The sequence below is a fragment of the Coenobita brevimanus genome, chromosome 108 (assembly GCF_032717465.1).
Source record: "Coenobita brevimanus isolate Jiangsu-jjx chromosome 108, ASM3271746v2, whole genome shotgun sequence".
NCBI classification, from domain to species: domain Eukaryota; kingdom Metazoa; phylum Arthropoda; class Malacostraca; order Decapoda; family Coenobitidae; genus Coenobita; species Coenobita brevimanus.
Genome location: NC_137061.1, coordinates 15,474,985 through 15,501,892, shown reverse-complemented (window position 1 = coordinate 15,501,892; position 26,908 = coordinate 15,474,985). Strand labels below are relative to the sequence as shown.

Genomic DNA, 26,908 nt, shown 5'->3' with positions numbered 1-26,908 from the left:
GATCTAGGAGAAGAACAATGGCCATCTACAACAGCGGCTATAGAATGACCAGAAAGGAAGCTAGTGATGAAGGCACAGATAGAAGGATAGAAACCGTAAGAGAGCAGGTTGGAAATTAAAGATTTATGTCAGACTCGATCGAAAGCCTTTGAGATGACAAGTGCAATCGTTTTCGTTTTCGTTTTCGTTTTTAAAGGCTCCAACATGCTTGCATGTGTCGGCCTTGGTCACCTAATGGCGGCTCTCCACGCTGCACGATCCATTGCAGCCTCCCTGTTCAGTCCCTTAACCCTGAGGTCACACTTAATGACCTTGTCCCATGTCTTTCTCGGTCTACCCCTCACAACCCCACCCCCAATATTAACACTTCTCACCTTCCTCACCCAATTATCATCCCCCATCCTCTCCACATGTCCAAACCACCTCAATCTACCTCTCCTCATCACAACACCAATACACTCCAGTCCCATCCTACCTCTCAACTCTTCCATTGTAAACCCAGCCCCTCCAGGCCTTGGACGCAGGGACGCACTGCACATCCACCTAATCATTGTCATTTCTGTACATCTGAGCCGGCGAATGTCTTCCTCCTTCACTGCCCAGGTCTCACTGCCATACAGCATTACACTCCTAACACATGCTGCATACAAAGACCCCTTAGCACGTAGGGAGAGCCCTCTCAATGTCAGGAGAGGCAAGAGCTCCCGAACTTCTTCCAACCACTTCTCACCCTAGCCACAGAGCTAGCTCCAGCCCCACCTCCAGCACACAACATGTCTCCCAAATAACAAAACTCTTCCACACACTCAAGAGATTCACCAGCAAGTTCAATCCTTTCACGTCTGACGATCTCCACCTGTTCACCCCGGCACGCCGTACACATAAAATCAGCATTATCTCGCAGTCTACCTCTGATACCACTACATCTCTTATGCACCCATTTATCACACACACTGCACAAGATGGAATTACTTCCCACGCCCTTGTGGCAAACTGCACATGGCCACTCTCCCTCGTCTTTGACAGTACCGCCACCAACCCTAGATATCATCACTTTTGTTTTATCTGCATTTACCCTTAAACCCTTTTGCCCCATACCATCTCTCCACTTCCTAAACCTTTCCTCCGCCTCCCTTTCATTCTCTGCAATCAACACCAAATCATCAGCATACAACAACTCCCACTGGAGTCCGTTTCTAAAGTCACGTGAAAGGGCTTCAAGTACCATGATAAACAACATGGGACTCAAGACTGACCCCTGATGCACACCAACATTCACGGAAAACTCATCACTCAAATCTCCATTCACTCTCACCTGGGTGTGAGCACCCACATACATGGCCATAACCACCCTAACCAGCCACTCCTCCAAGCCAAGCTTTCTCATTGCCCACTTCACCACCTCTCTAGGGACTCTGTCAAAGGCCTTTTCCAAATCAACAAAAACAAAATAAAGATCCCTTCTCCTACCAATATATTTTTCCTGAAGCTGTCGAACAATGAATATGGCATCAATGGTCCCCCTACCTGGCATAAACCCAAACTGCATCTCATCAATATTCACTCTTTCTCTAATCATACCTTCTAAAACTCTCTCCATTACCTTCATTATCTGATCTAAAAGCTTTATACCTCTATAATTTCCTCTTTCCAGGGCATCACCCTTCCCTTTATACACATTTACAATTATACTCTTCAGCCAATCATCTGGGACAACACACTCATAAATAATCCTGTTTATCAGGTCAGTGACTAAACTCACCCCTATATCTCCTGAGGCCTTCAACATTTCGGCAGTCAACCCAGACACACCTGCTGCCTTCCCCACCCTCATCCTGCCTATTGCCTCACTCACAGTAGCAGTATCAATCAAAGGCCAAGGGCCAGACACTGGATCTGCTGGCTCCAAACCTTCCCTGTCCCAGTCAAACTCCTCATTCAACAACCGGTTATGATGCTCTCTCCATGCATCTTTAACATCCTCACTGTTCACCACTACCCTTCCTTCATCATTCTTCACACACTGCTCACCTATCATATCCCGATTATCCCTCTTCACCTGACCTGCCACCCTAAATATAAATGGCAAAGCTTTTGCCAAAGTCCCGAAAGGAGGATGACCAGGAGTCTGAAAGGTAGGTGAGAAGATCGCCAGTGGAGCGTCCCTGACGGAACCCATACTGACGATCAGAAAGAAGGTTGTGATAGGAAAGATGCCTTAAAATTTTTCTATTGAGAATTGACTCAAAAACTTTTGAAATACAGGATGTTAAAGCAACTGGATGATAGTTGGAGGGTTGGGAGTGGTCACCCTTCTTTGGGACTGGCTGAATGAGAGCAAACTTCCAGCAAGAAGGAAAGGTACAAGTTGATAGACAAAGACGAAAGAGTTTCCTTAGGCAGGGTGTAAGCAAAGAAGCACAGTTCTTGAGAACAACAGGAGGGACCCCATCAGGCCCATATGCCTTGTTAGTATTGAGGCCAGTGATGGCAGAAAATACATCAACTGAAGAAATTTTAATGTCAGCCATGAGGAAGTCAGAGGGGGGAAGTGATGGAGGAACAGAACCAGAATCGTCTAAGGTGGAATTGGAGGAGAAAGTCTGTGCGAAGAGATCTGCTTTATCAGTAGAAGAAATAGCTACAGAACCATCAGAGTAGAAAAGAGGAGGGAAGGATGATGAGGTAAAGTTGTTAGAAAGGTTTTTGGCAAGGTGCCAGAAGGAGCGGGAAGAATTCGAGTTGGAGAGTTGAGAGCATTTAATACGGATGAAGTTGTTTTTAGCAGAGCGAAGAACAGACTTAGCACGATTCCGGGCTGAAACGTAAAGATGATGTGATTCAGGGGTGGGTTGGCTCCGGTACCTTTTGTAGGCCCTCTCCTTGTTGCGGACAGCATTAGAACAAGCGTGATTAAACCAAGGCTTTCTTGCGTTAGTCAAAGGATATGAGAAAGGAATGTATGCTTCCATGCCTGAGAGAATAACCTCCATAATGCACAAGGCACACTCAGATGGTTCCCGGCCACGGAAGCAATAATCATTCCAGGGAAAATCAAAGAAGTACTGCCTGAGGGCCTCCCAATCTGCGGCTTCAAAATGCCACAGATGACGTTTCCCTGGAGGGTCCACAGGCCGTACCAGAGTGATAGGACAGGTTAAGGTGATAAGGTTGTGATCGGAGGAGCCCAACGGAGAGAAAAGATTAGCAGTGTAAGCAGAAGGATTACTTGTAAGGAAGAGGTCAAGTATGTTGGAGCTCTCTCCAAGGCGGTCTGGGATACGGGTAGGGTGCTGTACAAGCTGCTCTAGGTCATTAAGGATAGAAAAGATGTAGGCTTGTTCACCAGGTGGATTAGTGAAAGGAGAGGAGAGCCAAAGGTGGTGGTGAACACTGAAATCTCCTAGAATGGAGATTTCAGAGAAAGAAGAAATGGATAGAATGTGTTCCATCGTAGAAGATAGTCGAAGAATTTTTGATAGTCAGTAGAATTAGGGGATAAGTAAACAGCACAGATATATTTAGTCACAGAATGACAGGAAAGCCGAACCCAGAGTGCAGAGAATTCAGAAGAATCGAGTTCAGGAACACGAGAGCAAGATAAGTCATTGCATATATATACACAACAGCCACCTCTGGCTCTGAAATGAGTATAGAGAAAGTAGGAGGATACAGAAAAGGGTTTGCTGTCAGTTGCCTCAGACAGATGAGTCTCAGTTAGAAAAAGAAGGTGAGGTTTAGAGGAGGAGAGGTGGTGCTCAACAGAGCGAAAGTTAGAGGAAAGGCCGTGAATGTTGCAGAAATGAAGAAGAAGAGAGTCAGACAGTGGTTCCAGGCACCTCAAGTCGTCACCGGGAGAGGGGCGGAAGGTGAGGGCATTTATGGTCCCCCCTCCCTGGGGACTCCGAGGCTGAATGACAGCTGGAAGGATAATAAAAGAATGTGCAGATGAACTGATGCAGCCAATTCTTGACAGTCTTAAATGTTCATTGAACACAGGAGAGCTATCAATACGCTGGAAAAGGACAAATACAGTGCCTGTGTATATCTGTCTATCTATTGCCAGATACCTTCATCATGTATGGGATGGCCACAAACCAACTGCCTCCATGTCGCCCTGTCTCCTGCCATTTCACTGCCCCCCTCTCGTATAACTCTCCTCTCTCATATAACTCACCACTCCATCCCTCCATCTCATCCGTGGCCTCCCCCTCCCCCCTTCCACCTCACTCACATACACTCTTCTTGTCAGTCTCTCACTCTCCATCCTCTCCACATGGCCAAACCACATCAGTGTGTTTCTCCTAACAGTTCCTACCGCATCCATATCCACACCACAATGCTCCAATGCTCCTTCACATCCTCATTTGTCAGTCTGTCTCTCCATGTGACTCCACAGACTCCTCTCAAATAACTTATTTCCACTGCTCTCACTCTTGACTTCTGTCCCTCCAACAAGGTCCAAGCTTCATGACAGTATTGGTATCACAATACTGTCATGTAGTAACTTTTTTACTTCCATGCTCACTTCCCTGTTTCTTATCACTGCTTTCAAGGAAGCAGCAACCTTTCTTCCTTGTTGTACCCTTTCAAGCACTTCACCTTCCAAACTTCCATCCTTACTCATCACACTACCCAAATATTTAAGTGCACTCAGACTTAATTACAGTAAAGTCCTCTAATCCAGCCACCAATAATCCGAAAACCCCAATACTCCAAATTCATGAAGGCGAAATTTTTCGAAATTTTCTAGGCATTTTTCAAATTTTCCTGGGATTTTTTCCAATTTTTCTGGGCTTTATCTGTCTTGGACTTGCCCTTGGACTTGGGTGTACCTGCCTGCAACTATTCATCTACATTTCTGTGCATTTCTGGTGAGTAAAACAATAACTCATATAATTTTAAGTGCATATTTAATGATCATGTATATATTTCTAATGTTTGCAATGGTCCCTCCCAATAGTCTGAAAGACCCTTGGTCCCCTGCGATTCGCATTACAGGCCTTTTACTGTACGTTTGTAGTCACCTCTTAGATATAAAGGAGTCTGGCAATAGATAGATAGATAGATCCTCTGCCACTCCTAAAGCCACCCATTTTGTCACTCACTAGGACTTCTGATTTCACTCTTTCTCCATAAAAATTCTTCCATACCCCTTCCCTACAACAGTCAATAGACTAATGCCATGATAATTCCTCCATATACCTTCCTACAACACTCAGAAGAGTAATGCCACAATAATTCTTGCACTCATTTCGCTTACCTTTATTTCTGTACAGGGATAAAATTACAGCAATCTTCCACTCTACAGGCACAGTTTCACTTATCCATGCCTCCTTAAATATCTCCAACACGCATTTCATTCTGCTCTCTCCACCACACTTAATCATCTCTGCATACACCTCATCAACACCAGCTACTTTCCCATTTTTCAGCTGTTTCACAGTGTTCTTCACTTCCGCAAGAGCCACGTTTCCTGGCCCTGCTTCCTCTTTTCCTCCACTACTCTCTTAACCTCTACATCCCACTAAGCTGTAACTTTCTTCTTCATTGTCACTCTTAAACATCACACACCTCCTTAGTGTCCCTAACTCAGCAATCCCTATATGCATTCCTCAAGTTGTCCAGTTCTATTTCATTCCAATTCACTGATTCCAATTCCTCCCCTACTTTGTCCCTGTATTCATCTGCCATTTATTTAATCTTCAGCATCCCAACTTTCAGTCTCTCTCCCTGACTGCTCGTCTCTTATGGTCCACCTCACTCCTCTCAGCTTGATTTTGTATACCACAATCATATGATCAGACAAACCTCACCATCGTCCTCTTGGGCTTAGTTTCTTGCATTAATACTATGTCAATGCAATGTGTGTGGAGAAACTTGTGTAATTTTATAGTGTCTGTGTTAAATTAACTCGTGGATTGCATAATTACCTTTTTTTATCCCACCCCGTAGTGTGGAAAAAAAAATAGTTTTTTGTTGACGCAGTTGGATACGTTTGCGTGAAGCGACGGAACATGGTGAATGTGTCTGGCATATCCGATAGAGCCAGGATTCCAGGGGCTTGAATGATGAGTCAATGGAAGTGTGGCCCATTGAACTGGGCAAATTTCGGCTGTCTGGATGTTGCTACTCCTCATCCTGCCCTTGGGTGGGAAAGGAGGTCCAGATGATGATGATGATGATGATGATGTTTTTCGTTTTCGTTTCGTTTTCGTTTTTAAAGGCTCCAACGTGCTTGCATGTGTCGGCCTTGGTCACCTAATGGCAGCTCTCCATGCTGCACGATCCATTGCAGCCTCCCTGTTCAGTCCCTTAACCCTGAGGTCACACTTAATGACCTCGTCCCATGTCTTTCTCGGTCTACCCCTCATAACCCCACCCCCAATATTAACACTTCTCACCTTCCTCACCCAATTATCATCCCCCATCCTCTCCACATGTCCAAACCATCTCAATCTACCTCTCCTCATCACAACACCAATACACTCCAGTCCCATCCTACCTCTCAACTCTTCCATCATAAACCCAGCCTCTCCAGGCCTTGGACGCAGGGATGCACTGCACATCCACCTAATCATTGTCATTTCTGTACGTCTGAGCTGGCAAATATCTTCCTCCTTCACTGCCCAGGTCTCACTACCATACAGCATTACACTCCTAACATATGCTGCATACAAAGACCCCTTAGCATGTAGGGAGAGTCCTCTCAATGTCAGGAGAGGCAAGAGCTCCCTGAACTTCTTCCAACCACTTCTCACCCTAGCCACAGAGCTAGCTCCAGCCTCACCTCCAGCACACAACATGTCTCCCAAATAACAAAACTCTTCCACACACTCAAGAGATTCACCAGCAAGTTCAATCCTTTCACGTCTGACAATCTCCACCTGCTCACCCCGACACGCCATACACATAAAATCAGCATTATCTCGCAGTCTACCTCTGATACCACTACATCTCTTATGCACCCATTTATCACACACACTGCACAAGATGGAATTACTTCCCATGCCCTTGTGGCAAACTGCACATGGCCACTCTCCCTCGTCTTTGACAGCATCGCCACCAACCCTAGATATCATCACTTTTGTTTTATCTACATTTACCCTTAAACCCTTGTGCCCCATACCATCTCTCCACTTCCTAAACCTTTCCTCCACCTCCCTTTCGTTCTCTGCAATCAACACCAAATCATCAGCATACAACAACTCCCACGGGAGTCCGTTTCTAAAGTCATGTGAAAGGGCTTCAAGTAGCATGATAAACAACATGGGACTCAAGACTGACCCCTGATGCACACCAACATTCACGGAAAACTCATCACTCAAATCTCCATTCACTCTTAGCTGGGTGTGATCACCCACATACACAGCCATAACCACCTTAACCAGCCACTCCTCCAAGCCAAGCTTTCTCATTGCCCACTTCACCACCTCTCTAGGGGCTCTGTCAAAGGCCTTTTCCAAATCAACAAAAACATAATAAAGATCCCTTCTCCTACCAATATATTTTTCCTGAAGCTGTCGAACAATGAGTATAGCATCAGTGGTCCCCCTACCTGGCATAAACCCAAACTGCATCTCATCAATATTCACTCTTTCTCTAATCATACCTTCTAAAACTCTCTCCATTACCTTCATTATCTGATCTAAAAGCTTTATACCTCTATAATTTCCCCTTTCCAGGGCATCGCCCTTCCCTTTATACACATTTACAATTATACTCTTCAGCCAATCATCTGGGACAACACACTCATAAATAATCCTATTTATCAGGTCAATGACTAAACTCACCTCTATATCGCCCGAGGCCTTCAGCATTTCGGCAGTCAACCCAGACACACCTGCTGCCCTCCCCACCCTCATCCTGCCTATTGCCTCACTCACAGTAGTAGTATCAATCAAAGGCCAAGGGCCGGATACTGGATCTGCTGGCTCAAAACCTTCCCTGTCCCAGTCAAACTCCTCATTCAACAACCGGTTATAATTCTCTCTCCATGCATCTTTAATATCCTCACTGTTCACCACTACCCTTCTTCATCATTCTTCACACACTGCTCACCTATAATATCACGATTATCCCTCTTCACTTGACCTGCCACCCTAAATATCATATTTTTCCTTTCCCCATGATTTAGGTTATCAAGTAATAGTCTCTGTAACTCAGACTTTGCCCTGTATACCTCTCTTCTAGCCCTACGCTTGGCAGCCAAATATTCCTCTTTGCTACCTCCCTTCTTCCATTCCCCGAAAAGCCTTCTTTTCTCCTTAACTGCAGCTTCTACACCCTCATCCCACCACCAAGTTACTTTATGTCTTGGTGGTCCTCTTGTCCAACCGCATGTTACATCAGTAACTCTCAAGAAATTGTTCTTGAGGGCTCTGTACTGTTCATTAACGCCTCTGTCTACAGCTCCCTGTTCAGCCACCACTCTCCTCAACTCGCTAGAGAAGGTATCCCTTACTACTTGGTTTTTCAGCTTCCATATTTTCCTTCAAGGTACATAAGTCCTCTTTTTCATCACTCATTCTTTAAGCACCATATCACAAGTCAATAGTTTGTGCTGCTGCACACACACCTCACTTCCTATAACTTTAACATCCCTCACTAACCTCCTATCAGCCCTCCTAACCAGAAAATAATCTATCTGACTGCTATTTCCTCCAGATTCATATGTAATTAACCTACTGTCTCTTTTCCTAAAATATGTGTTGCACACAATCATGTCCGTTGCCTCCCCAAACTCGAGTATCCTTTCCCCTTCTGCATTCCTTAGACCATAAGCACATCCCCAATGCACTCCTTCATAACCTTGTGCTGCTTCACCTACATGACCTTAAATTTAAGTCCCCTCCCAAAATCACTATCTCATCATCCCTCATACCACCCACTACATGTATTAAATCATCCCAAAATCTATCTTTCTCTGCTTCATCCAATCCTGCCTGGGGTGCATATGCTGATATAATCACAGCTACCTTTCTACCCAACAGAATTTTCACTACCAATATCCTATCGCTTACTCTCAAAACATTCATAACATATTCCACCCATTTCTCCGCAACCATCACACCAACACCTCCATATCCGTCTGTCTCCCCCTGCCAAAACAACTTACAGCAACAGTCCTTCCCAACAATCTTTCTGGCTGATCCACCCCTGTACCGGACTTCCTGCAAACACGCCACATCCACCCACCTCCTACTGAATGCCTCAACGACTTCCCCCGCTCTTCCCCTCAAACTTCCCACATTCCATGAACCCACCCTCATCCCCATAGGTGATTTACTGTCCTCAGGCTTGCTTTGAAACCTATTTTGTTTTGTCATCTTCAGTATTAATAAAGGGGGACAGACATAGCACAGGTCCCACTCACTGCACAGTCACAGGTCCAGGCAATGGATCTGGGACCCCTAGCCCACCAGCTTCCCAGTGGCTGTGGTAGTGGCCTCAATGCATCCTGCCAGGACAGCTGCAGGGACACCCTCCAAGCGCGCCTTGGCACTGCAACTATCCCACCATTATACACCCACTGATAGGGCAGCCTCCTGAGGCGCTACTCCCAGGTTCGGGCCCCTCTCTATTGGGCAGAAGTGGCAGCCTGGGAGCCGCAATGCCCTGTACCCTCTAGCACAGGCCTGAGCCCCATCTCGCCCTGGACCCAAGATCTATGCTGGCAGAACCCCTGCCACGCCTTCCCCCAGAAGTCCGCCACTAGGTAGCGGGGGCAAAGTTTTCTGGCTGCATGCCCTTGCTGGCGCCAACCCCTGTAACGTAGTGGGATACGTTGTGTGAAATGTAAAGTGCATGTGGTGTAGTGCATAGATAGTTAGAGGCAATGTTTAGGAGAGTATGCTGGTCTACTCTCCATGTTACTGTCACACTGAAAAGGTCAGCAAAGGGGGATGGTTAAGTAGCTAGCGAAACAGGAGCTCCAGCTCTCCCTATCACCAGCATTCCCATTCCCCTTGGGAGTACTACCCTGTTCAGCCCGTGCTACGGCCTCCTTGAAGATAAACATCCAAGGAATCATCTGGAGAAAAAAATTAATGTTTCTCTCTCCATCTTTGCACAGGGCCATGTGTAAGTTTACATAGGTAAGTAGTGGGAAAAAAAAAAAAAAAAATGGTTTTTGTATATTATAAATAAGAAGATAAACATCCAGTGCATCATCTGGTGAAAAAAAAAAACTCTCTCTCTCTCTCTCTCCGTCTTTCTGTAGCGTCATGCATAAGTCTGAGTAGGGGTGGAGTAATTAGCCGTAACGCACAGCCAGCACAGCCTGAGTTGTGGCTCACAACGTGATGCTACCCAGCCTGAGCTGTGGCTCGTAATCCGCGGGTTAGTAACCCAGCAATTACAACTGAACTACCTCCCCTACAAGTAAGATGGAATGTTCCCTCTCTTACATTCTTTTACAAGTACTTGTATGGCAAATGCTCAGAAGGAGCTGCATTCATTGTGCCACATCTCCAATATTTCCTCCATGATACATGGGCATCTGGTAGCACTCATGAATGAACTATTACACTGCCATATTGCAGAAGTTCTACCTATCAGAATTCATTTATTCCCCAAACTGCCTCTCTACGGAGCTCGCTTCCCTAAAATAGTTTCCCTCCAATTTTCAACCTACTACAGTTCATGTTCAACTGTTGCAGATCTTTTATGAACAGAGGACACCTATAATCTGATTATTTTTTTTATTCAATTTGTTTTTCCTTCCTCTGTCCATATTGTTTTTAAAAAAGTACAGCACCACTCTATAAAGATACAAATAACATATACGCCAAACCTTTCTTTTTCTACCGATTGTTATTCAACAATTTGTAGTTTCGACATTAATAAATCTATACCCTTTTTTTGCTGTTCGACATGGTGATCCCCGCCATTTCGACAATTCTAACCGCGCGCTGCAAGACAGATCGGCTGAGCTTCCTCTCCCCTGCGCTTTGCCTTGCTGATCGGTTGCCTCTTCATCTGTCTGCATTTCTTTTTGGCCTCATGGAATACTGCAGCACCACCATGGTTCCACCCAAGACCCCTAGTAGTACCATTACCCCAGTCAAGTGCAGTCATATGCTCACCAACCTGAGTGAGTGTTTTGCCATTGCATGGTCAGTTGATGATCAGGCCTGTCAAATCCGAACTCAGCCACATTATCAAACTCCTCTACTTTCATTACCAAATTTAATTTTTCATTACCAGATTCTTAAAGCAAGCATTTATTCTTCACTAATTATACAATACCCACGTGTCCAACACGCGTTTGTCCAGCACGATTCGCGTCCAGCACGGAGAGCAAAAAATTAGTACGATTTAATACGATTTAATTACTGTAACACGGGTGCGTTAGCATAACACAGACGGAGCTCCAAGAAGTGGGCAAAATCTGCAGAGTTTGCCTCTAGCACGATCACCCCCGGTCCAACACGGTCATACTGGACGTTCCCATGATGCTGACAGAAAATCAAAACTTCCGATCAAATAGCCTCCCCCACCCGCTATCGTGACGTGATCGTGATGTAGCCCAATTAAAAACGTTTCTCCTCTCACGTGATGTTTTGTTTAAATTTCTCCCGTTACAGCAACACTCAGTCGCATAATTCGCATTGGACGGTGCTCTTTTCTCGCTGCATTTTCTGGCCTTGCTACTGCATTTTACCCTGCTCACGATGCCTAGGAAGCCTTCGAGAACCTCAAAAAGCGGCAGCACCTCCCTCAGGCCACCAAGCTAGAAATTATCGAGAGGAAGAAGAAAGGGGAGAGGAATTTCGAAGGATTGATGAGGGAGGTTGAGGAGGAGCAGCAGCCATTACCCGCTAGTGACGCCAGCAGCCATCCTCCAGGGACCCAGTAGGACAACCTACAGCCTCGGATACCACCTTCCATTCCCAGCAAGCCCACCAACACTATCCTAAAAGGTTAGTTATCATTCATAGTACAGTACCATTTATTATAATTACAGTAGTACCAATATATGTATAGGTATATGGTAGGTAATTAGGGTGACTTTTCCTTGGGTTGCTGACATAATTCATTTTTCCCCATAAGCTCTGTTGTTTGTCCAACACGTTTTTGGTCCAACACGGGACCCGTGCATGACAATATTACCGTGTTGGACGTGAGGGTACTGTATATACAAATGGAAATAATCACTCTCCTTATAATTAGCAGCTTGTTGATTATTTCTGCGCTACGTAAGCTAGCAGATTAATCAAAGAGAGCAGACAATGCACCATCTCCATCCTCTGTATCTTCATCTATCTATCTATCTATCGATCATCCAATCCTGTGTTGCCCCATGAGGACCATAGGGGTCCGGGGCTAGGCAAGTTGGTCCTGACATTTAAGATGAGAGTGACCAGCCTCACTCATCCCTGAGTGGCATTATGTGATCAATAAACCCCAATCACTCCTTGGATATAAACCTACACAGGCTCAATCCGACTGGAGCGCCTTAATTACCCACTAAACTACCAGGTGCCATAATTTGGTTACAAGGTTACCACCCAGCATAGTAAATGGTTTCCTGGTGTACAGGAAACCACTTGGCTTGTCACTCAATGTAGAGTCACCCATAGGCAGAAGGAAGAGGAAAGAATGAAGAAAAGAAAGACAGAAGAGGAAGGAGGCGGTGGCTGAATCGGTAGAGAGGCGGCCTGCAGTCCTGATGGACCGAGGTTCGAATCCTGGCTGGGGCAGGGAACAGTTTAAGGATTTGAATTTCATAAAAGCAGACTTTCCTGATTTACCAGAAGACCCGCCGACATGTCATAAAAGTACCCCCGCTAATACCAATACACCAGTCCTGTATGAGACAGCCCTAGCATGTATTCAATATGGACGGTGGGTGTGTGCAGTGGTGACATGTGGAGAGGTGTATGGTAAGTAGGAGGACTACTGGGCCTTGAGAGCAGGCTGTGAAGCCTATGCTCAGAGTCGGACACATAAAAAAAAAAAAAAAAAAAAAAAAAAAAAAAAAAAGACACCCAGAGCAGCGCTACATCGAGTGAGTGGATGGTGAGTGTACCCACCTACCACATACATGTGAAAAATCCATTTGGTACTGGGTCATGCTGATTCATTACCAAACACATTTTTTATTACCAAGTTGGCCCATATTGGTAATGAAAAATACCAGATGGCAACCCTGGTGACGATTGTACCAATGACTAACAAATGGTCTTAACGCACAATACTGTTTTGGCGCCAGTTTTATGGAATGCACATCTTAGCTTGCACTAAGTTCGGTAGGTTATAATAACTGGCGGTCCTGGGGGCGAAACCCCTCAGTTATGTTTCACTGCTTCCAGTTAGGCTTCCAGCGCTATCTATGGTTTTAACCCGCCCCATCCCGACGTTTTTGGACCTTTTTTTTTTTTTGGCCCAAACATCCGCTTTTGGTGAGAAACATCGAAAATTCATAGAGATATGGCTCACCTGAGGTTTAAAATACCGGATTTAGGTGCGAGTACTTCCTTACCTGACTGGGTTTTCTAACAGGCTGGCACCAAAGAAAATGAGTTCTATGGGAGGGTAACTATTTTATCCACTCATAAACAGTATTTATTTATTTACTTGGTACGAATTTATATGTAGTACAAGAGTATATTGGTTTTCAAACAGTAATATAGGCATTATAAGCATTGTTTCACTCACTAACTCATCACCATTCATGACCTTTTTTTTCCCACATTACCTGATTATCATTTCTGACTGTTTCTTCCTATAATGCTATGTAAACTTTGTCCTCCACATTGTCATCGATTGGGGAATCACTCTGGCCCTGAATGTCTTTATTGGCCAGGTCACTGGTAACAGGTGAATTGCCGAGACAATGGCGTGCAGGGGGGGGGGAGAGATTATGCGGTGTAAGGCATTGTTCCTGCTTGGCATCTTGTAGAAGTATAGATGAAGGTGTCCCGTGTATACATGCCAAAAATCACTTGCTAAATCACTCGCGAAAATTGAAAATTGTGCAAATTAGGGACCTTGCAATGATGCCGCGTTAATTCACATCACCGGGACGGCACGGGTTAATACGGTAGTTTGTTTGGTGTGGTGACGTCACGTCCAGTCGGCGTTCTCGGCAATAAACACTCTATCGAAGGCGCTCAGGTGGCTTTCTTTAATATCGCTAAGTAGGTATACAGAGAGAAATTGTGAATGAATAAGTGATGACGCAGCCCTGAGGGGATATTCTCCCGCATTTGGTCGGATCAGCTAGTCAGGTCAGGTGCGGGTAAGGGGATGGGTCTGTTATGATGTGGCAGGGGTAAACCAGCTCTGCTGTCGGGCCCTGCTGCGGATGTCACTGATTGCATTGCGCAGTTGACCCTTGTGCGGTATGGTGCGGTGAGGATCTGTCCGTTCTCCCCTTGGGGCTAAGATGCGAATGAATGTGTTTGAATGGATGAGTAAATGGGGAGTGTGTCGTCCTGTCTCGGCTACCTCCCTTTCCTTGGGGGAAGCAGCCTAAGTATATAGATAGATAGAGATAGGTATACAGTATCTTGTTCGTTCTCTAATATTTTTAACTGATAATCAAATTTCAGTCATCTGAGATGTATGCAGTAGCAAAACAATTTTCCTTGAGAACATAGGTCTACAAGAAAACAGCTCAAATCTCTGTGTCACCTTTATTCATATTTACTAGTATTTTTTCCATCTTCACTGAATACTTTTTGCATGACGAAGGTGGTCAGGAACCTAACCCCCCCCTATTTCTTAACATGCTTATGAGAGACATTGGTTTGTTATTCGACCAATTCGTTATTCCACCACTTTTTATGGAACACATCCCTGTCAAATAGTGGGGATAAAGTGTATACCAAAATTAAGGGATTACAAGCAAAATAAACAGTGTTTCCTGTATGCCAGGGAACCATTTACCACACTGGGTGGTAACCATATAACCAAATTATAGCGCCTGGTGGCTTGGTGGGTATTTAAAGCACTCCAACTGGATTGAGCCTGTGTCGGTTCATATCCATGGGGTGGTTGGGGTTTATTGCTCATGCAATGCCATTCACGGATGAGCGAGACTGGTCACTCTCATCTTAAACATCAGGACCAACTTGCCTAACCCCGTGATCCTACACTCCTCATGAGGCAACACAAGTTTAGATGATGAATGGATGGATGGATGGATGGATAAATACATACAAGTTTTATGACATATCGTGGTGCTGGTGGGGTGCATTCACAGGGTGTCACTGATATAACTGGGTAACTCCATTGCCCAATTATACAAACTCTCCTCAACTCCCTCCCTATCTCTCTAAAGGGGGATGGTGGGCTGCAGAAGGGCAAGCCTGTAACCCACTGGGTTTTCATCCAAATGAGTCTGGAGTCATAGGAAAAAGAATGGCACAACATGCAAAATATTGGCTAAGGAAGGGATAATATCATGTCTACTAACCCACAAACCAGGGTAAACTCACTAGTCTCTGCCTCAAAGTCTCTGAATTTGTCAAAGACAGAGCGTGCTACCCTGCGGCGACCACGGAAGGCAAAAGCAATCTGATCAGGCCCGTCCACCAGCACCTCTTGCTTTTGTGGGATTGGAGCCCTTACTGACTCTGCTGCCTCATCCTGCCAACAAAATACATATTATAACAGGGTTTAATGTAGCATTGGGGCCTTTAATGCCTCTGCTGCCATACTCTAGAAAACAAAAATTGCATGATTCACAGTAACAATGAGGCCTTTACTGCTTCTGTTGCCACCCTCTAGAAAACAAATTTACAACGTTTCACAGTAACAGAGGGACATTTGCTACCTCTACTACCACATTCTAAAAAAACACATATTTACAACATGTTTCACAGCAACAGTGGTGCATTCACTGTCTCTACTGCCACATTCTGGAAAACACAAATTACTACATGTTTCACATTAACAGCAAGGCCTTTACTGCCTCTGCTGCCACATCCTAGAAAACACAAATTACAACAAGGTTTATGGTAACAGTGCAGCTCTTACTGCCATTGCTGTCTCATCCTTAAAAAATATAAAAATAAAATCATAAGAGAGAAGTGGAGGAACGATTAAGCAAATATGAATTGGAGCAGATGGGGGACGTGGAAGGTGTGTGTAGGATATTTACAGAATATGTGCAGCATGTGATGTGGTGTGTGGGAGGAAGAGAAGATGGAGGGGGGTGCAAGGAACAGCGTGGTGGAATGAAGAGGTGAGACAGGCTGTGGCACAAAAGAAGAAAGCATACATTGAATGGATGGGAAATAGGGGCGTGGAAGAAGTTGAGAGGCGGAAGAGAGAGTTATATGCAGAAAGAAAGAGAGAGGTGAAAAGATTAGTAAGAGAGAGTAAGAAGAGAGTGGATGAGGAATTTGGAAGGAATTTGAGTGTAAAGTGGAGGGACTGTAAGAAAATGTTCTGGAAAGAGGTGAAGAGAGTAAGACAGGGTGGAAGTGAGGTTAGTAGGGGAGTGAATGATAAAAATGGTAGATTACTAGTGGAGAAGGAAGAAAAAGTGAGCAGATGGAGAGAACACTTTAAGGAATTGTTGAACATACAGGATGGAAGTAATGCGAGTATAAGTGGCTGGGGAATGGCTGGGAGGAGGAGGGAGGTGGGAAGACAGGAAGAAATCAGTAGGATAGAAGTTGTGGAAGCAATGAAGAAAGTTAAATTGGGGAAAGCCCCAGGAATTGATGGAGTGTGTGGTGAAATGCTGAAGCATGGGGGAGAGATAGTAGTAGAATGGATGTGGTAGATGTGCAGAGTGGCCTGGGAGGAAGGCAGAGTTCCGGAGGATTGGAAGTCAGGTATAATTATTCCCTTGTACAAAGGAAAAGGGGAAAAAGAAGTGTGTCGTAATCATAGGGGCATTTGTCTTCTTAGTATAATAGGAAAAGTGTATGGTAGGATACTTATTGACAGAGTTAGAGAAAGAACAGAGGAATTAGTTGGAGAACAGGGAGGCTTTAGGAAGGGAAGAGGTTGTGTAGATCAGATATTCATTCTTAGATCTTTAGTGGAAAAGTTTCTAGAGAAGGGAAAGAAGTTGTATGCGGCTTTCATGGATTTGGAGAAAGCATATGACAGGGTGGGTAGACAAGGATTGTGGAAAGTATTAAGAATATATAGAGTAGATGGGAAGTTGTTGAATGCTGTGAAGAGTATGTATGATGGTGCGAAGGCTGCAGTGCATGTGGATGGTGAACTAAGTGAATTTTTCCCTTTGAAGGTTGGGTTGAAACAGGGATGTGTCATGTCTCCATGGTTGTTCGATCTGTACATGGACGGGGTAATAAAAGAGGTACAAGGTAGGGTAGTGGATGTTGGAGTGGCCCTGGTGAGAGAGGATAGTGTTTGGAAACTCCCTGTACTGTTGTTTGCAAATGATACTGTGTTGTTGAGTGAAGACGAAGGGGAGCTGCAAGGCTTGGTGGATGAGTTTGGGAGAGTGTGTAAGAAATGGAATCGAAAGATGAATGTAAGGAAGAGTAAAGTGATGGTCTTTGAGAGAGGTGAAATCAGTGAATGTACAGTGAGGCTGGATGGTGAGGAATTAGAAAATGTGAGTACGTTTAAGTACTTGGGTATTGTGATGAGTAAGGATGGAGGTTTGAAGGGTGAAGTGCTTGAAAGGGTAAAGCAGGGAAGAAAGGTTGCTGGTTCTTTGAAAGCAGTGATAAGAAACAGGGAAGTGAGCATGGAAGTGAAAAAGTTACTACATGACAGTATTGTGATACCAACACTAACGTATGGAAGTGAAGCTTGGACATTGTTGGAAGGACACAAGTCAAGAGTGAGAGCAGTGGAAATGAGTTATTTAAGAGGAGCCTGTGGAGTCACATGGAGAGACAGGCTGACGAATGAGGATATAAAGAAGCATTGTGGTGTTGATGTGGATGTGATAGGGAGCGTTAGGAGGAACACACTGAGGTGGTTTGGCCATGTGGAGAGGATGGAGGGTGAGAGACTGACGAAGAGAGAGTATGTGAGTGAAGTGGAGGGGGGAAGAGAGAGAGGGAGGGAGGCCGAGGATGAGATGGAGGGATGGGGTGGAGAGATATATGAGAGAGGGGGGTGTGAGTTGGGAGCAGGTCAATGAAATGGCGGGGGACAGGGCGAGGTGGAGGCGATTTGTTTGTGGCCACCCCAAACGGGATTGAGGCATCTGGCAATAGATAGATAGATAGACAGAAAAATCATACCACGATTTACATTAACAGTTGTTCCCGTAATGCCTCATCCCATCAACAAAACATAAATTACAAAAGGACTCATGATAACACAACCACCCTGTCCTCATTTTTTTTTTTTTCCTGTTACTGTTTTTTGTTGCTGATTCCACAATATATTACAAAAAATGTATCCTGTTAAAGCTTCACTGCTTCTGATAAAACTGACTTGCAAGTTTCCTCCAATTAACAGCACCAGCCGTATATTGAAAAAAATATATACAGTAACCTTTCAACTAACACAAGTTTTAAAAAAACGCATTTTCGTTTTAACACGAGCAAATATTTAAGGAGATATGTTTAATTAACAAAGGTTTCTCGCTTTAACGCGACTTTACACGTACATAATGGTTTCAAATTAGCTGCGCGTGCCTTGGACAGTCCCGAGCTGATGGACCCTGTGTGGCAGTTTATGAATAAATACAATTTTTTATTTGTCTGTTGCCTAAACTGGTTTTATTCAAACTATAATATTCGAAAATGAAATTTGGCCCCATTCTGAGCAATCTGGCTCATTTCGGACAAAATTTGGCCAGGAAAGTGATGGCAGATCTAAATTGTTACAACTTGATACTGCAGAACAGAAAGAAGAAAACCACTCACACCAAGATAGAGCAGTTCTTTATGAAGAAAACAGAAAACTTAAGGGAGTTATCTTCATCACCAATAGCACGGGAGTCAGAGGAAGAGGAAGAGGAAGGACAGGAGAGTGAGGAGGGACAACAAATATAGGGTGGGAGCAGCGGGAGGTGGGGTAGCGGGATGAGGAGGGACAGCAGCAGACGACGAGTGATGCATAGATGGAGTGAGGCTGTATGTTTGTGACCTACTTACTGTAATGAAAATGTTGCTTTTACTGTAGTGTTTTTATGACCTACTAATGCAGTAATAATGTTGATGAACATTCACAATGACATTCACAATGCCGTAAATGAAGCAGAATTGAAAGAAAATCCATGTAAAAAAAGAAAGCAGTATGTATTTGGGGAGAAGTAAACAAAGCTTCGGCCCAACTAGGGCTTAAATGTTGTTTATTTCTCCCCAAATATACTGTTCTTGTTTTTTACGTGGATTTTCCTTCAAATTAATATTGTTGCTTTTAAGTTTAGAGTAGCATAACTCCCCAAATGGGTAGACTTTCCCAGAGTCCAGGAACGTAACCCCCAATATTACCATTGTTTCTTATGGGAAAATTATGTTTAACCCCTTAACCGCGGGGTTGTTTTTGCCTGACTTGCGTGTCTCGCGGGCATATTCGCGCTCCGACAGAGTCTCTAAAAATATTTGCCAAAAATCAGTTATTAGTCCTAAAATATTATAATTACATATGCATATGGCACATACCTTCAGCTTTCTCCTGGGATGTTTGCTGAGCCTTCATCGAGTACCGTAGGACTTGTGGAGACCTCTGAAGTTGGGTAATGAAGTCTCCACTTTACGCTTCCCGACAACCCGTAATATAATTAACACAGCCTGATATTATCACTAGAAACACTATTCTATGATTTTCAAATAGTTTGGAATCAAAAAAAAAAAAAAAAACACTGTGAAAGCAATGAAAATTACGAGCGTGTATGACCTTCCCACTTGACATCGTTCGCCGCTGGTGTTCTGTCATTTATTATTCATAAAAACACTCACAGTTTATATTTCTATTACTATATAACATTTATATATATCTATAGTCTTTATCCATAAGTTTCCTTCAGTAATAGTAGTTTATTGTCACTGTAGGCATTCAATTTCTCTTTCAGTAAGATACGTAGCATTCACTTTCTCGTCCTGTATACTAGCGTTGAGAGTGAATCTGTCACTTTCATTTTCAGTGTCATAACTCATAGTATTCATACATGCTAGAGTGAAACTTTCACTTTCATTCCTCCTAGTATATATACGCGCATTCTTAAATAACTACTTATTTACATTTCTATTTACATTCTCTATTTTATTTACATTATTTACATTTCTATTTTATTTACACTGTGTTATGCAGTCACTTGCAGTAACTTATAAAACTATTTTCCACTGTTCACTTATATTTACATTCATTGCTTTCACTTGCTGTTTACACATTATTTACATTTCCACTTGCACTGTTTTACTCACCAGATAGATCGTAGTCACTGTCTATCATTTTCATTGACAAATTAGCCAGTTCATGTTCCACAGTCACTTACCCCTTTACCTCTTTCCACACGAGGTTTAGTAGGGGGTAGAGGTCACAGGGCCCTTTGAAAGGGGCTAAAAAACGGCGTAATTGGGCAGGCGCAAATCCAACGTGCTTTCACCTTGAAAGACGACAGTAAACTGAATACAGTGTGGTGGCCTGCCTGCCTAGGGGAAGTGCAATGCTGCCAATGTCAGCAGGGTGAAAGCTGCTAATATATACGCTATGAAATGATTGGCAGGAAATCTAGACAATACATAATAAATTAGGTAGTTCCAGGTGAATGTAAATATCACTTAGGCTTCTCCTTTCCTTTCTTATATATACTGTATTTTTATTACGAGAATAGATTATACGGCATATTTCAAGGGGAAATAAACAGCGAAAATTAGCAAACGAGTGCACGTGAGGTGTTGTCAGGTGATAATTAGCCAATTCCAGGTGTATGGCACTATCACTTACCTTATTTCTTTCTTGTATATATTATTTGGTATAAGAATAGGGCATAGGGCTTATTTCAATGGATGAAATCGGTGGAAAATTCCAGGGAGGATTTACTTAGCGTAGCACGGCCAGGCAGGCGAGAGGAGAGGGTAATGGAGGAGAGGTAGGGAGGGGAGTCAAGAACAGGGAGAAATGGCTAAATTGTCAACAATGGATGGGAGTACAGATGAGATTAGGAGTGTTGACTAATGGTGGACACTGGCAGTACTGATAGATGATACAAGCCACCACTTGAAAGCCCGGGCGAATTCAAAATAACAAAAGTGACGCCCTGCGGTATGACCCTTCTCCAAAGCATCACGAAAGTGATGCACCGTGGTTAAGGGGTTAAAAAACGCGTTTTTAACTAACGCAACCTCTCCAGGAACCTAACCCTCGTGTTATATGAGAGGTTACTGTATATATATTTCTAAATACAGCCCTGGCTTATATGAGATTTGTTTTTACAGCAGCGTATTACCATATACAACCAAACCCTACTTCAAGTGGAATTGGACGCTTCAGAGTACTGAGGTTTAGCGATTTATTTTACATTCTACTGCTTAACATTCGCTTGTACAAAACTTACACCATTTTAATGTAAGCACTGCCTGCATCAACACTATACAAAGAAAAGCAAAGTGTAACATGCAGAATAAATAGTTAAGAAAGTGGCGTTATAAACAAAAGCCACCTAGGATACTACTGAGTCCCATATTACCTCTTTGTTGGGTGTAAGGATGCAAAGGTAGGCTACAACAGGCCAAAACACTCAACATAAGAGCTAATATTTACATCACTAAAGCCCCACCCCCCAAAAAAAAAAAAGAATAATAAATAATCAAATAAATAAATGGTAATTTTCCACACTTTCCTCTGAGGCCAATTGGTGAGTACTGTAATGACTTACTATTGATCAACTGATGGCATCTGGAGCTATTTTCAGCTATTCTCCCTACTCATCTCTCCCCATATGTTTATGATGTATATTTTGATACAGTACTCCCTGAAATTTGACAACAGCAGTGAAGATACCGAACTAAAAACTGACATGCCTGTACTTTAAATATGATATTTCATCCCATTATGCTAATTAGTGTCTGTGACAGAAATAAAAATTTCATATTTTTTCTCTATCAGACAAACACCTTTGAATTTAACTGCATAATGACTAAACTGATAGGTTTGTCAAAATGTTCTTTCCTATCAAGTAAAACTGGTTTCTGACATCATTAGACAATCAATGATATTTGCACACCACGGGATGGTTAGGATTTTCCAATGACACAGTTTAAGGATTAAAGGTTGATGGCCAGATAATTGTTGCTTACAGAACTAAACCAAAGCACAGCACCTGATCTTCATTCCCACTATCACTAGACCAATATACTTCAAAATGCAGCAAAACTCACTTAATCTGAGCTCACCCAAACACCTGTTTAAACCCACTCTACCTGGGTGGGCTGGATTGCTGGATACAGTCCTGCTGAGCTATGCATTTGCACTTATGAATATTACTGTACAACAGGTACACAAAGTACATGAGTAAATGGCTGGCACAGAACATGGCTTACTAGGAATTCACATACTCTGAATACATAAACTTATGGAAAAAATTACATATGGGCAGCACCCCCCCTTCATGGGGAACCCTTGAGAATCCTTTCGGACCTAAGTATTGTACCATACAGGGAAACTATCCAAGACAAATTACCTAAGATAAAGTAAACCAACAAGATTATGGCTTTACTAAATCAACGAGGATATGGCTTAACTAAACCAACAAGAATATGGCTGCTCACCTTAACCCAAGTGGACAACAGGCTTGATGGAGGTAAGAAGGGGATCTGAGGCAGGATGAGGCACCTAGCGTTCATCTCCTGAATCACCCCCCACACCACCTGACACACCACCTTCCTCACCACTCTTATCACCAGCACTTTCGACACTTTCACTACCTAATGCACTCACTTCATTCATAAACCATTCAAAGTCTATTTCTGTCACCTCAGACATCGCATCATCCTCTTTATCCTCCTCAGGATATGGCTCTTCTGATGTTGAAGGGAGTGATTCCTCACTTTCTTCAAGCTGCAAGTAACGTGTGATGAGGGTTTGCTTCAGTCTGTTTACTTCCTGGTTGTGCTTGTCTGTGTAGTAGTGGAAGCTTCTGTCCAGTGAAGTCATCACCTCCTCCACTCGCAACTGAGAGTGTTCGATGTCCTTGAATTCTTCTTGAATTTATCAAGGGCACACAGTACCCGGCTGATCTCCATCATGGACAAATCTTCACTCTCCATCACTGGTGTTGCTGGCTTTTCTGCTGCTATCTCCTGCTCTGCATCGGCCTCGTCCACTCGCTGCACAATTTCCTGGGGATCCTGCTCCTCTGCTGAAGAATGTAGGCCCTTGATCTCCTCCAGCATGACGGCCTGAAGCCTGGGCACAGCTTGTGTAGTGGTGAGAGTGGCTGCCTCGGCAGCAGCCAGGGACTGAAAGCTGCTTCCCAGTGCAATTTCACACAGGTGCAGTACAATGAGGTGTCAAGCATGGTTAATTGTTGCAGTGGTTATATCTGCCCATGAACACAACAGGAAGGCGATGGCATCCTTGAGGTTGAATGACCGCCAAAAAGCCATAACAGTCTTATCGGGAGTTGAAGCTGGTGGTGCGGGGGCTGTGTGTGGAGTGGGTGAAGTGGGTGGCAAGTCCAAACCATCCTCGGCATCCATGACATCACACCTACTGGTGTCCAAGTCAAGAATTGCCTGCAGTTCCTCAGAGTTGTCGGTCTTGCTGCGAAGGTGATCGTGGAGGCACTGGTGGTATAGCTGCTTCACCATTGCAATCAACTCCTGGTCTAGTGGTTGGATGACAGAGGTCGTTCTGGATGGCAAAAAAAAAAAAACGATCTTGCATTCCTTGCAGTGGTCTGCTAGCCAGGTTGGATGATTTGGGGCATTGTCAAGGACGAGGAGCACCTTGAAGGGGATGCCAAGTTCCCAGGATTTAGCCTTGGCATCAGGGATGAAGTGCCGCAGCAGCCACACCGACATGATGCTGCTCGTCATCCAGCCGTTGGAGTTGCTGTACCAGTACACCCTGCTATCATCCATGCAGCGAAGATTCTTGTAACATCTGGGGTGTGCTGTGGTATGAACCACAACAGGTTGCATCTTATGTGAGCCTGATAAGTTCACGGCGAACATGACCGTTATCCTGCTCTTGTCCATTTTTCTTCCCCAGGCCTGGCACTGATGCTTACAGATATAAGCAGACTTCAGCATAGCCTTGTAGTATACGGCCGTTTCATCAATAGTGTAAATCTGGTCCCTGTTGTTGCCAGCTTCGTCGATTATCCTCTTTAGGATGGCTGGATAGTCCCTGGCTGCCAGTTCATCAGCTGATGCACGCTTGCCAGTGAGGCAAATGTGATGTAGCTCCTTCCTCTTCAGGAACCAGCGTAGCCATCCCACGGAGGCTTTGAATGGTTTCTTGACACCCAGCTTCAGAGCTGCAGCTTTGTAGAAAATCTTGGCCTGGTCCCTGATGTAGCGCCTGTTCAGTGGAACTCCTTCCTTCTCTTTCCTCAGGATGTATGTTGCCAGGCACCGCTCCATGAGAATTATTGCTCGCTTGGTCAGCCAGCTTCTCCCGTCAAATGCCGCCATCCCATTCGTCTTAACAGTCTTCTTTATGGCCTCCCATATTGTTCATATCATCGATTCCGCCAAGCCAAGTTCCTTCTCAATGGCGGTGTTACCCTTTCCACTCTCCTTCTTCTTAATGACTTCCATCTTCATGGCATGGGTGATGCACCTCTTCTTTCTCGAGGGCAGGGCAGACATCCTGGCTCACAAAACAACAGCCTCAGAATAGACAAGAACGTAGCTGGAACAGCGAGTGTACCCTCTGTAAGCACATGTTTCCTCTGCTGGGCCTCTCTCACCACCCTCCAAGCGGCGCATTTGGGCATTACATGACGAGTGCCCATCATTGATGGCACAAGGTGGGTGGAGCATAGGCAACTGTTATCACCTCTTGGGGGGGGGCAATGTTGCATGCTCGGGGTAACCCCAGATTTGAGCCACTCTTCGCTGCCATATTGCCTACAATGAGTTCAATTCGCGTACTATTAAAAATACCCTAAAATTCGGAAAAAAAATAGGTCCTCGCATACGATGAGGATTGCGTACTCTGAACCCACAGTCTGTGGGTACCTACTGTACTATGAAATAATAAATCTGCAACATAATACTACATACACACCTCAGATTAAGATCCTTGGAGTGACATACAATAGTGGATTCACCTTCAAGGATCACATATAAGACATCAAGAATTGGCACACCCCCAGACTGAACTCACTGAGGGCAAAAAACACTCTCTACTCCACAAAATGAAATGCCCTCCATTCCACAAAATGAAACACACTCTACTCCACAAAAATATTTTAAATTAGTGATATCCTATGTCTCCAAGGCATGGATCCCCATCCTATCTAACACCCACTACAACACCTTGAAGACTGTACAGGCCATCACTGACTGTGAAGCGGGTATCCTTAAAGAGAGCCATTCTAATTCACCTATATAGACTTAAATCACAAAATCACAAAACCCTCCTCAGTTTCCAGCTCATAATCACTCTGAAACTAAAGCTCTTCCTGTCAGAGAACATGCTGACATGAGAAGTACAGTTTTATGCAGCAGCCTATACCAGAACACAACACCCCTGCCACTATACGACACAGCATCAAAACAAGACACATCAAGCAATCACCACAAAAATATTACCAGCCACTCTTCAACAACATTCCACCCTCAATTACTCCAAGACCATCAATAAAGAATCATGTACACAAGCAGGGTAATACAACCTTGATCAGAACTCTATACTGTACTACAAGCCCCCCTCCCGACATCCACTCATCACAGGTAACCTTAAAGAGAGCCATTCTAATTCACCTACATAGACTTAAATCACAAAATCACAAAACCCTCCTCAGTTTCCAGCTTAGATTTGGGTTAAATGGAATCAAAGATGACATGTATCCCTCCCATAGAATAGACCCACACAACATATGCAAGTTAGGGAGATTTGCATAACACATGCCATGCACACAAGCAGGAGACAACACACAAGTCAGACGAATATCACTGAGTTCCACACTAGGGATACCCAAGTTGTATCTACTTATAGGTCAAGCACATTCAGGCATTTAAGTGAAGATCCAACACAGTAAAACAAGTAATAGCATTGAAAGTGTAGCTTAAAGTAAATAAACATCTACAAATTAGTGTCAAAGAATGTGCCGAATTTCATTATATCAGCTAGACAACACCACGGTGAGCACAGTGACGCAAAACTGTAAGTAGAGATTATCTTTTCTTTAAGATGGCTTCATATTTTAGAAAACATGCCTTTAGAAGGTGTTAAGAGAAGAGGAATACTCTAGATGTAACAAGCCATGAAAGCTGTTGGGACCAAAAGTTCCTGGATCTTGTGCAGGAGTTTTTCCTAACACAGCATGTAAAGAAAAACACCAGAAAAAGAGGACTTGATGATCCATCAGTACTAGATCTTCTATTTATTGGGCAGGAAAATGATACTGACAATATACTGCATCACCTTCCATTCAGCAAAAGCAACCATGCAGTATAAAACTGCAACTTCAGGAACACATATGACATAGTTATCAGTAACAAGTTACAAAAAGAGCCTAAACTAAAAAAAGGGCAACTACCATGACCTAAAGAAGTACTTCTTAGAAACAGATTGGGAAATGGAGCTTAGAAGACAAGATTTAAATGCTATGTAAAGAAAATTTCGTGAATTTTATGAAACAGGAGTCCAAAACTACACCCCTCAACACAAAGAAACAGAAATGAAAATAAAATTATTTAAAACAGAATGTAAAAAATAAAGAGAAAAGAGATATTGTGGGATAGATACAGAAGACACAATAGAGAGCATATGACACCTATAAACAGGCAAAAAATGATTATACAAGGATAAGGAGAGAAACTCAAAGGCAGTTTGA

At 43.8% G+C, this 26,908-nt stretch overlaps 1 protein-coding gene across 1 annotated transcript in view; it reads right to left on the bottom strand.

The window, feature by feature from the left end:
• LOC145416994 (UBX domain-containing protein 7) overlaps positions 1-26,908 on the bottom strand; it is a 276,989-nt gene that overhangs the window by 199,362 nt on the left and 50,719 nt on the right. The window contains exon 3 of the mRNA XM_080285837.1: positions 15,447-15,597. Coding sequence (XP_080141963.1) covers positions 15,447-15,597 — 151 coding nt within the window. The remainder of the gene's footprint in view (positions 1-15,446; positions 15,598-26,908) is intronic.